General features: G+C 35.6%; 1 protein-coding gene across 11 annotated transcripts in view; it reads right to left on the bottom strand.

The window, feature by feature from the left end:
• CPEB2 (cytoplasmic polyadenylation element binding protein 2) overlaps nt 1-12531 on the bottom strand; it is a 66226-nt gene that overhangs the window by 2333 nt on the left and 51362 nt on the right. For all 11 annotated transcript variants that reach the window (XM_045392147.2, XM_045392149.2, XM_065544793.1 and 8 more), the window contains 4 exons: nt 9689-9807; nt 8935-9049; nt 5932-6113; nt 1-1672 (listed from right to left, as the gene is read on the bottom strand). The exon at nt 1-1672 is cut by the window's left edge and continues 2333 nt beyond it. In XM_045392147.2, coding sequence (XP_045248082.2) covers nt 1445-1672; nt 5932-6113; nt 8935-9049; nt 9689-9807 — 644 coding nt within the window. In that variant the 3' untranslated portion in view covers nt 1-1444. The remainder of the gene's footprint in view (nt 1673-5931; nt 6114-8934; nt 9050-9688; nt 9808-12531) is intronic.

Below are 12531 nucleotides of genomic sequence, written 5' to 3'. Positions count from 1 at the left end.
GTTCCATGCAACAGTGACCCCAGTTTAGACAGAAGACCCCAATATTTATAGGTTAAACACATAAGCAAGTTCAAGCCAGATTTCACCATTGTCTTATAAAGGTAAAACTTAATTTTATGCAACTAGCCATCTGTATATTTCCCCTTCTCCATTTTGACTTTACTTAGGGTTTACTAAAGTTTTGCATTCTTCTATAAAATTCAGATTTTTAAATATGGGTTTCTTATGGGTCTTACATTTGGTGACTGGTTAGCAGTGTGCTGGCCATCTTTGGTTTATAAAGGATGTCTTAACCATGGACTATCAAAGGGGCTTAAATCAACTTTCTTTAGAATTCTTGTATTTTCTTTTGCTCATTCTTTTATCTATACTATATCACTGCACATGAATTAGAACCGCACGTCACAAAATTGCACAGGGATTACAGATATTACATCCAGTCTGCATAAAATCGAATTCCACTACTGACCAGATCACAAAATGGCTGCACTCTCTAATCTAAAACTAATTTGCATATTGTACACATGTAAGACGATTTTTTAAACTTGAAGTCACAATAATGCATGCAAGTTTGCTTTTTTAAACAAATTTTATAATTTGTTCATGCTACCTAGATTCAAGAGAGCTTTTTTGAACATTTGCAATACCTCACCTCGTTAGTTAATAATTCTAGTGCATGCATATGGTGTATACAGGTAAGTAAACATGCATTTTTTTTCACATTCTAAAACTATGGCAGTTTAGGCCATATTGTGCTGCCTGCATTTTATCTGCAATGCAGTGTGTCTCTAACGTTTTCAGTCCCGTATTAATAGGTGGCATTTACACATAACACCTATATAGCAGCAAAGCTAATACAGCTTGTGATTAAAAATGTTTAAAAATAGCTAATAAATCAGATTATCTTGAGGTATTATTTCTTGCAAGTCAAAATGGAGAGCAAAAAAATCAACCCTAATTTTTAGTTTATGTATACACTGAAAATAGCAACAATAAAAATAAGCATTTGTAGCAGACATATTCCATCTTCACTATTATTTTGCTACCTTTGGTAAATTACTGGGGCAGATCTTGAAGTTAAAAACCCATGTTTAGAAATAAGTGCACGCTTCCCCCACTATATAGCAGCAGACTGTGTTGCCCCTACGCAAAACATTCTCATATCTAATTTTAACTTTACATATAAAAATAACTTGGAGAAAATACAAAAAAACATTTTATTTTAACATGAAAATATCACAAAAATTAGTAAGCCTGAGATGTAGGGTTTTGGTGAAAAACAAGAGGCTTGTAGTGTTTTGGCTGCTGATAAAGATGCATGTATTGATAGCTGGGGTGAAAAGCAGAAGAATGCACTTATTTCTTCTGCATGTCAGTATCTTCAGACACAGTAAGCCACATGCACCCTTTCTTTCCTTGTTAAACAGAGGCCAGTTTGCTATTCTTAGTTCCAGCGGAAGTGGATCTGACGTGGGCGATCAGCACCTTCCTTTACCAATGGCTTATGGAACTCACGTCCAGCACGAGAGTGGATATTTGCCCAACAAAACTCACAGTAATACTGCAGGCAAGTGACATTGGCACAAAAAAAGGGAGCAAATTTTCCACCACAGCGTGCGCCCTGGCATTCATCACACATCTGGTCATCCAGCACATATGGCTTTACCTCCACCTTGAAAAAAAAGAAAGTAAGTCTCATTAGGGTCTGCTTCAGAAATCAAGTTCTGTAATAACTTAAAATGTTTCTATAGAGGAAAAAAAGGACCAGCATTAAAAGCTGAGGAAATGGGCAGTTTCTCAAGGAAGGAGCTTTACCGTGTAGTAGGTTAAAATACTTTAAAAATCTACAAAAAATCTGATTTGCAAAACATTTCACTCTCACCTTTCTTGAATAACATCTTTGAAACACCTGTGTCCTCGTATTTTCAGAGTTGGGGGAGATTGTGAGTGAAAAACAAAAGAGATCTCAAGTAGCCATGGAAGACAGTTTCCACACCTTTCTCCCTCATTCCAGTATCACCTGTGAGATGGCAGAACCCGAACAGCCACTGATTAAGGCAGCGCTTCTCCACTGCAGGTGCGAGTCACACTCTGCTTGGAAGTAAGTGGCACAGACAAGCCAGAACTGTGGAGAATCTTACAAAGGGCATGCCTAGACTTCTGTAAATTTGTAAGATATAAAGTACAAGTCCTGTTGTGAAGGTCTGACTTGGCAGAACACTTCAGACTGGAGTCAGCTCTGAATGATAAACTTCTCCACCTCAGTTTCCACATCTGTCAAGTGGGAATAACAGATTTTGTCTCAGAGTTGTGAGGCTTAAATTGTGAATGTCAAAGCATAAGACAGTGCTTGGCACATGGCAAAATATTCTCTAAATTAGTATTATCTACTATTAGCTGCAATAGCCTTGCTTTCCTGCTTGTGATAACTTTATGAATGGAAGGTTTTTACCGTTTGGCTGAAAAGTGCCAGACAGAGTAACAGCTCAGCTGTTCCTTAGGAGACAACAGAACACTGAGTGTTCTGAAAGACTGGATTGAGATAAAGTAAAGGTTGCCTATAGTAAAAAAATAATGACCCAACAGTTTGTATTCTGAATGTACTCTACTGAAATACTTGCATGAGTGCAGAAAATGAATATAAGGATACTTTCTGCAATATTATTTGTAAGAACAACAAACTAGAAACAACCTAAGAGTTGATTAAAAGAACTGTAGGATGTTCATTTGATAGGTCATGGAATTACATTGTTATTTATATTTCATTCATAAGGATTAGGATAAATATATTCGACACTTGGCTTTTCTGAATTGCTTGTTTGTATCTTTTGCATATTTTCTTGCGGGAGTTTGCTTTTTAAGTTGATTTATGAGTTCTCTTTCGTCAGTTAAGAATTTTTAACCTTTTTCCTAGTGGCTTTACAATCTTTAACACAAATTTTTAAAATTTTTATGCTTGATCTTTATCTCTCAACTTTTTCCTTTATGGGTTCTCTTTTCTTTGCCAGGCTGCTATTTTTGATTCATTATCTTCACTACAATTATAGTTATAATAAAAAACATTATAACGACTAAAGAATAAATTAAGGTAGCCGACAGTTACTGGATTTCATCTCACTGAATTATAAACTCCATGAACAATGCGACAGCACCCATTTGCACAACATTCAGTTCCCAGTGCCTAGAAGAATATCCAGCATGAAGTAGAAATGCTATAAATATATGCATAAATGCAATACATTTACATATGTTTTCTGGGTTTCTTTCTCATGGTTATTTCTTTTTTTTTAAAATAAGATTTTAGACAAATTGAAACCAGGGTCTGTGATGTTTACTTCACTTCCATAATAATAAAGTGCCAGATGTTCAGGAGTTACATTTTAATATAAAACTGTTGAACGAAAATTTTGCAAATGCAGTGATTTCAATTATCTGTATTTTTAAAATTCTACATATTAGTTTATGAAGCTAACCTACTTTACTCAAAACCAGAGACTTTAAAGATGGAAAACTGAATTTCAAAACCTATTTTTCATTAATAATCTCTAATAATTAAACTCTTCTACATGCAAAACGAAGTTTCATTAACACTACACTTCACCTAGTCTTATTTTCTTTTTTTTTTTTTTTTTTTTTTGAGACGGAGTCTCACGCTGTTGCCCAGGCTGGAGTGCAGTGGCGCGATCTCGGCTCACTGCAAGCTCCGCCTCCCGGGTTCCCGCCATTCTCCTGCCTCAGCCTCCTGAGTAGCTGGGACTACAGGCGCCCGCCACCGCGCCCGGCTAATTTTTTGTATTTTTAGTAGAGACGGGGTTTCACTGTGGTCTCGATCTCCTGACCTTGTGATCCGCCCGCCTCGGCCTCCCAAAGTGCTGGGATTACAGGCTTGAGCCACCGCGCCCGGCCTAGTCTTATTTTCTAACATTTACGAGAAATCACAGTGAATTATACTACTCATGAAATAACATACAAAAAAATACAATGAATTACACATCTGTGGTGACTGCTTTCCAGCTATCAGATAGGAACTAAACCACAGTATCCATCAGTCTAAAAAGTAAGTGGAATAAACAATTTTCATTCCCTCCAAATATGTATCCTGTGTATCTTTGGGTTGGCAGTTATACACTTAAATTTATTCCATTTTTATGGTTTAATAACCATATTCATATTGGAGAGATGAAAAGTATAAAGGTTAATGGTTTAATATTTCTTTGTATAAGCAATACTAGTGACTTGTAAAATATTTAAGGCTCAAATTCTTTCAAATACAGTTCAAAATTACCTTTGTAACACATATCTTATTACAAGCTTTTCTCTCAGGTATTTCAATCAATGCCTTTTTAAGAAGGCACAGGTATCTCACTTCATCTGCTCTGCAACTGAGTTGCTCTTTAAGAGTCAACACTCTGCTCCAAATAATTGGTCCTTCACTATCATTTCAGAAACAAAGAGGTATGAGGTATGACACTGTAACAGTCTTTTTCTTCTGCTACTGCACATTAAATACCATGACTATATACTATGTAAATAACGTCCCCTGTGACCTATTACCTCTCTGTAAAGTAGGGGATTAGTGGTCTAAACCACTGCTGTACATTTGTGTCACTTTTGGAGCTTTATCAACTCCTGTTGCCCTGGCTGCCTCTCAGACCAATTCAGCAGAACCTCAGGGGGTAGGACCCAAATGTCAAGAATTTTCTAAGTTCCCAGGTGAATAATGTACAGCAGAGGTTGAGAACCACATTAGAGGAACTCTTAACGTTCAGACAAGTTCAGACAAGTTATGTATGCATGTCTTATCAAAAGCAGAACACCTCCTCTTAGTTTTTTTTGGGCAACCTTTTAAATAGCAATGCAAACAAACAAACAAAAAGGAAACCACTCTGCATTTGTGAACTGAACCTATGCTGCGTTTCTTTTCTAAATGAGATGGTTGGGTAATTACATTGAGGACTACTTCTAGCATGCATGGTCTAGTCCATTGGTTTAACCAGCCTCCCTGTCCCCAAAATAGTCTTTTAATGTGCCAAACAGCCCCAGGTTTCAAGAAACTGTTACACTGGGGAAAAGGAGTACCCAATCAACTTATATCTTCTATCTACTAATTTGGATATAAAAAATCCATTTACCCCCATATTCTTAATGTATTTCTGCTGTACTATAAACATGATTATTTTAGAATATGATTAGCTATGTATAGGAACTGTTCACAGATTTTGGCATAAAATAGATTTGTAAATGAATGCTAGTGTCTTTATTTTAGAAGGTAGTTAGTACTTGGAATTATTCAATAGGGTTTCAGTTATCATTCCTAGTACTTCTTAAAAGTTCTTATTGTGATGATTCAAGCAATGCTACTAAAAAAAATTTTAAGTTTAGGTCAATTATTTTAGAGAAATATACACAATGCATTTTTATTTTAGATTTTGTGACAAATGAAAACAATCATTTAAATGACACTCTCCGCCAAGTTCTATTCTAAGTGCTTGTATATATGTGAATTCATTTAATCCTCAAAATTACTGAGAAAGACGTATTATCATTGTTTTCCATTTTACAAGTGAGGAAAAAGAGGCATAGAGAAGGTTAATTTGTAGAAATGGGGTTTAAGCCCAGGCAGTCTGACTCCAATGTACAGGCTCTTAAAACCACCTCTGCCCCCATGGTTAGAATATTTGACCTTACTGGCTGATTTAAAAATTTTGACATGGCTGCACAATGATATTAATATTTTTATATTATACCTAAAGTTTAAAATGTGTTCAGTAATTTTCCATTTCAAGGATATTTTTATATAATATCCTTTAAGACTTAAAGAAGTATAAAAACTAAACAGTGTTTGAATTGTATTATTAACTCCTTAGGGTATGAAGCTTTGGATCAGCACCTCATTATAGGACATAAGTTATTTCCCAATATGCAACTTACACGTTTATCAATATCACCATGCTGAAGCTGAACAAACCGAGCACTAATGGCAGCAATATAGCTCTGCTGATTGGAGAAAGCAACTCGCCCAGCACCTTTTGGGTATTTTAGCTCAGGATCTGTATCAATTCCTGCATAACAAACTCCACCATACAGCCGGTCCATGATCATAGCAAGTTCCACTTCAAAAGGAAAAGAAGTTTACATCAAATTTGAGAGAACACAGGAATCAACAATTTTTAAGTACTTTTTGTAAAACGTAAAAGTCAATAGTGTATTATCATTTGACCAGGAGTAGAATGGCAGATAAGAGGCTGTTGTTAAAAAGGAAGGGGATCAAGGATGCCTTTTTTTTTTTAACTATAAAGTGACTCACCACCATCACATCTACCCACTTACAGCACTAAACCTACTATATACTCTATCTTCTGACCTATAGACAAATAGTTCCATGCTCTTTCCTAAATCCAATCCTTTCACTTGCATACTAGATCCCATCCACTCTCACTAAGGACACTGCTTTAGCAATTCTCCCCTTTCCTTTCTATACAATCAGTTTTCCCCTTATACTAGATCATTCCCAAGTATACTATAATTTTCCTATCTTAAAAAATTCCCTTAACGCTTTTTTTCCCTCTTAGCTACTGCTCCATTTCTCTGTTCCCCTTTACAACCAAATTTCTCAAAGTCTGTTCCAGTATTCCCCCCAATTCCTCTCCTCCCATTCTTTATTCAACTCTTTTTAATCAGACTATCGCACCATGACTCCATTATAATTGTTCTAGCCAAGTCCAATGGTCAATCTATCTGTAAACAGCATTGAAAACAGTTAATCCCTTCCTTCTCATTCAAGTATTTTCTCCATCTGGCTTCTAGAATATATTATCCCACTAATTCTGCTCTTACCTCACTGATAAATTTCTTCTGAGTCTTCCTTGATAGTTCATCTTAAACTCCTTAACTTTTCAATGTTAGAGTACCCTAAGTTTCAATCCTGGCAACACTATCTACACTCCTGGCTTTAGTAACTTCATCCTGTATCATAGCTTTAAACACCATCCAAGTTTTTAAGCTCCTACATTTTTATCTCTAGTATGGACCTCTCCCCTGGACGACGGACTCGTATATGCAACTGTCTAGTGGACAACTCGATATTTAACAGGCACTGGCCACACTCAGTATATTAAAAATGGAACTCATAATCTTCCCCTATCCCATTAAACCTGCTCCAATGAGTTTCTACTGATCCAGTTTGAAAGCAACAGAAAAGATGAAGTTGTCAAGATGTTTGGCTTCATCCTTTCCGTATTCTTCCCTTGCTCCATACTGTACATGCAATCCTGTGAACCTGATTTTCAAAACATATCTAGAGTCCAATCGCCTCACCTCCATCACTAACATCCTGATTCATGCTAACATCATTCTTCATCTGGTTCATGGCAATAGCCTTCTCTCTTTGCTTTTGGCCCTTGCCTTCCCAGCTTGTTTTTAAAACAGTATAAGGAGTGATTCTCTTAAAAAATATACCAGATACCACCATAAAAATACATTAAAAATATACCATATAGGATGGTTTAATTGAAATTTCTATTTGGGAGCTCTGAATGGTGCCATAAACTTGTGTTCAAAACCAAGACCACAATCTTCCCTCCCAATCTGCTCCTTCTCCAGTGCTCCTCCCATCTCAGTAAAAGGCATCACTGTCCACCCAGTGGCTTATGACTGAAAGATGAGATTCAGTCTTTGTGTTTACCTCATAAATATCTGTCACCTCTGTTCAGCTGGCTTTCTCCACTGCTACCACTAATCCAAGCCACCATTTTTTGTCTATCTCCTGGCTTGTAATAATAGGATGCTAAACTGGTCTGCCCGTATTTACTCTTACCCTGGCCCTCCCTCTCTCTGAGTCATTAAAGTGAACTTTGAAAACTGCAAATATGATGAAGTCTCTCTTTTGCTTAAAAACTCTTCAATGGTTTACCCTTGCTCTAAGGGTAAATACCAAGTTAGCCTATTAGACTTGTATGATGTGAATCCTGTCTACTTTTTCAATGTCTCCTTGTGTCCCCTCCCTCACTCTTTGTATCCCAACTCAGGCACTTTGGACTTCTTTCAGTTCCTCCAAAGCACCCTGTTTCTGTCCACTCAAGACCTTTAAATAAGCTGTTCCCTTTCTGTGAAACATACTCCTCAGAACCCTACTACCATCCTGATCCTACTCCTTTTGCCCAATCTTTATATGTCAGCTCAACTACAAATATCTTCAAGATATCAGACTTCAAACATCTTCAAGATATCAAATTATCATATTTCCTTGCTACATGCTCTTCTATTCCCTATGTACTTCTTTGTAGAAGTCATCATATTCTATAAGTATTTACATGTATGAATCGTTCTTTAACATATGTCTCTAAGACTGGGGAGAGGATGTTTTCAGTGATGGAAATCACTAACACTCTACACATGGTGCAGGGTACCATCTAATGTGAGCAAAGTGGGTATATACATCTACAATTATATTCCTATGTAACATATTTTGGTAGGTTTCTGGTTCCTAGTTATTGATAAACAGAAGTTTATCATCATTCACTTATCTAAAGTGCTACTTTAATGATTAAAATATAGATAAAAGAGAAAAAATCCCATATTTCTTTTTCAGATATTGGAATTGATCTACACAAAATAAACAAACCCCAAATACTCATATCTTAGAGAGGTACACCTAGAAAATCGGAATTATTTAGGTGGATTCTTATAGATTTGCTTGGCGTTAGCTACTGCACTAATATTGATAGATAAGCACTCAATTCTCCAGTTTGAGTTTCAAGAAGGGGTCTCAGAATTTGTTTCAAAATTCTGTAGTTAGCAGCTATTGGAGCATGAAGAATCTGCTCCTGCTCTGTCCAAGAGTGTCATGTACACAATAGCTTCCAAATGTTTATTAAATTGACTAGAACATATTTAAATGATTTTTTTAAACAAAATTGTTAACATTCTACTTACCAGCCCTTAATGGCCTAGGAACACCTCCAACAAAAATTGTTTTTCGGGGATCCAAAGGCTGAGAACCATCCATTACAAAATCACTATCACTTAAATTCCAAGGACGTATTTGAACCTATGAAGAAAATCACATTGAGTCTTACTCCCTTGATGGCTTATGAGAATTTTCTGTTTGTTTTTGCCAGTTAATAGTGATTGTTTTATTGTTTAAAAATTTGTATAGTGGGACCTGGAAACAAATTTTTTAATAACTTTTGATCTAAATACTATAAATCAGCAGTCCCCGACCTTTTTGGCACCAGGGACCAATTTTGAGGAAGACAATTTTTCCAAGGATGGAGGTGGTGGAAGATGGTTTTGAGATCAAAGTGTTCCACCTACGATCATCAGGCATTAGATTCTCATAAAGAATGTGCAACCTAGATCATTCACATGTGCAGTTCACAATAGGGTTTGCATTCTTATGAGAATCTAATGCCATCTCTGATCTGACAGGAGGTGCAGCTCAGGCAGTAATGCTGGCTTGCCTGCCACTCATCTCCTGCTGTATGGCCTGGTTCCTAATAGGTCATGGACCACCAGTACTGGTCCACTGCCCAGGGGTTGGGGACTCCTGCTATAAATTATCTGGATGTTTCAAAAACTAAAACTCAACATGATAGTTTAATTGTTCTTTTATTAATTAATAATCATTTCAAAACAATTTTTGAAAAATCTACATTTGTAGCCTGAAGTTCATGTGGTATTTACTTACTGGTTTGTCCTTAATAGTAGGGCTAGAAACACACAGATAGAGTTTTCCATCTTCTTCAATACAAGCATCAATTAGTGCCTGAACTGAGCTCTCTTCTTGAAAGAGAAGAAATGCATAGCCTGGAATAACCATTAAAAATGAGGCAGTATGTCAAGTCAAGTGATTTTACTCCAAATTTCAGTACTATTTAGAAAATACATGCTTTTGAAAAAAAAAACAAAAAAACAACTAGGACAAAAAACCATTTACCTTCTACAAGAGAACACAATATACTATGTAATACACATTAAAACAGATACTCAGTAAAGCAATTGGCTACTTTATATAGAACACTTGCTATCAGATATTGTACTAACTTACATGCATTATTATTTGATTCTCAAAAGTCTATGAAATACGATTCCCATTTTACAGAAGAAAAAAAATCAAGGTACTGAAGTCAGTCTCCTAGTAAATAGCTGGTTGAATAATTTCAAACCCAGGTCAGCCCCAAGGTCTCCCACGCTCTTTCTAGTAGTGATACTACCTTCTTAAAGAACTTGGTAGAATTAACCAGGTGAGTATATCTGGAGCTAAAGTTTGCTATAAAGGCCTTCAGGTTAATCCAAGTTCTATCTAGAGCATACTTTTAGACTGGAATACACTTGGAAAGGTCCAGGAAATCCCCTAAGCAGAGGAAACATTCCACAGTCTCACGAAAACTTCTCAATGATACTAAGAAAGCTACAGTAGAAAGGTTGGAATAAAATATGTTCCTTAATAAAACATGGGTCAGATGGATCAAAACTTTTAAATCAAGCCTCAACTCAGAAAGCAGTGGAATACATTTTTCAAACTGTTTGGAGACTATCTAGACTTGTAAACAACCAATTGCCAATCTTTAACAAAAAATCATGTATCCAGCCGACAGAATAGACTACTTATAAAAAGAAGGCATCAAAATTTACACAACAAGTTTACTATTATGTGATTATTCCCAGCAGGTGATAGCTATAAATGATCTATCCCTTATCTTGGCAAGATTTCTATGTGAACAAATGTACAGCATTTTAATCTAGTCCCAGTATGAAGCAGACATCAAGCAGGGCATGTATGTCTGTTCCACCATATAACAGGAAGTGTAAGGTCATGTTTTACTCAAGTCAAAAAACTCAGCTTATTGTCAACAATAGCTTTATGCCACAAAGGTCTGATGTGACACTAAAGTACTTCATTTTAATAAAATTAATAGCTGATTGTATAAAAAATACCTGAAGCCATTTCACCCTATACAAATGATTTCACCCTATATAAATACAAACTTCCAAAGGTAAGATTACACAGGATTAAAAAACATGTCTTAGATTTTTTACATTGCTAGAAACAATTTAAATATTCTTAAAAATAATGAAGCTTTTTTAAGGCTTTAATTTTGATACAAAATAAGGATCTGGGAACTATAACTATTTTGTAATAATGAAAAGGGTGTAAGACCAATTTACTGAAATAGTACATTAAATTCGGTCATTTAAAAAAATTTTTGATATTAATATTTTAATATTGCTAAATTTTAAAATAATACTTTAAATTCAATATTTTTAGTATTTCTCAATTTTTGTTATTATTAGAGAATAAATGTTTATATTACAAAAATTAAGCCATATCAGGTAAATTATGACTTACCCAATGCAAGTCATTAGATATTAAAATATTCTTAACAAAAACATACTATATAATAGCTTCTTTCGAATTTGTTAAAGCAAGCTAACAATCATGTAACGTGAAGGTTATCCACTGCAAAAGAAACTTATGTACATGTGTGGCTTAGCATCTAAGGGACTCTAGTCACTGCTGTAATTACAAGGTAGCTTCACTCACTGGATGCTTCTATACCAGTGTTTTCCAAACCATGGAAAATGCTGAATTACAGAAATAAAAAAATTGCTTGAAAGAACAAGGTTTGGGGATACTAGTCTTTGGAAATGGCTACAATTAACTGTAATTGTACCAAAAAAAGTATGAATTGCCAATGCCAATTTTATTTTTTCAATTAGAGAAACTACTACAAAACCACAATAACAATGATAGCAACAATAGCAATAAAGACAACTATTCTGTTTCACATTAAATTTGTTCCATCTCATCTTTCTAGGCTTAGAGTACACCATACCTGTAAGTGAACAAGTGGCTCATGCAAAAATGTGCATCTCTCTCCAGCCAAACAATTCCTAATTCCTTTTTAAAATTCTATTTCCATTCCTGCCTGGAACTCTGTTCAAGTACTTTTTATCTATCTATATACAGTACCTTAGATTAATTCCAAACCTCTCAGTGAAGCTTTCCCCTATCTACTTGAAGTAATTTCTCCATCCTATAGTATTTTTTGTTATCTCATTTATTAGGCAGTTAACAATCTGTGAACTATTGAGAATATGAACATTCACAAAGGTGAATAAAGACACTATCTTACAGATCTTTGAAAGAAACTGACATTAATAAAATAATTACAAATTTTTAAAGTTGTAAAAATGTAATACTGCAACTGTGATGAGTGCTCGGAGTGAAAGACACAGACAGCACTAGGAGTTGGGCAGGAGGAGCCGACCTCATTTGGTAGATCCTCAGTGTCTTCTGTGATCAACTTACACTTAAGCTTGAGATACAAAAGATAAGTAGGGAATATACAGATAAAGAGACACAAGGAAGATACACCATCAGTCTAGAGATTATCATACATAAAAGCCCTGAGGCTGGAGAGGACAAGGCCAGTTTGTGGGACTGGAGGGAAACAAACAGTAGTAGTAGAAGAAGCTAGAAAGAAGATGAGGCCAGGCAGAGTGAATGCATTTTTCTTTTATCCTAAA

This window comes from Macaca fascicularis, chromosome 5 (assembly GCF_037993035.2).
Source record: "Macaca fascicularis isolate 582-1 chromosome 5, T2T-MFA8v1.1".
Classification (NCBI taxonomy): domain Eukaryota; kingdom Metazoa; phylum Chordata; class Mammalia; order Primates; family Cercopithecidae; genus Macaca; species Macaca fascicularis.
The sequence above is the reverse complement of the archived record's forward strand: the minus strand, read 5'-3'. Positions and strand labels throughout refer to the sequence as shown.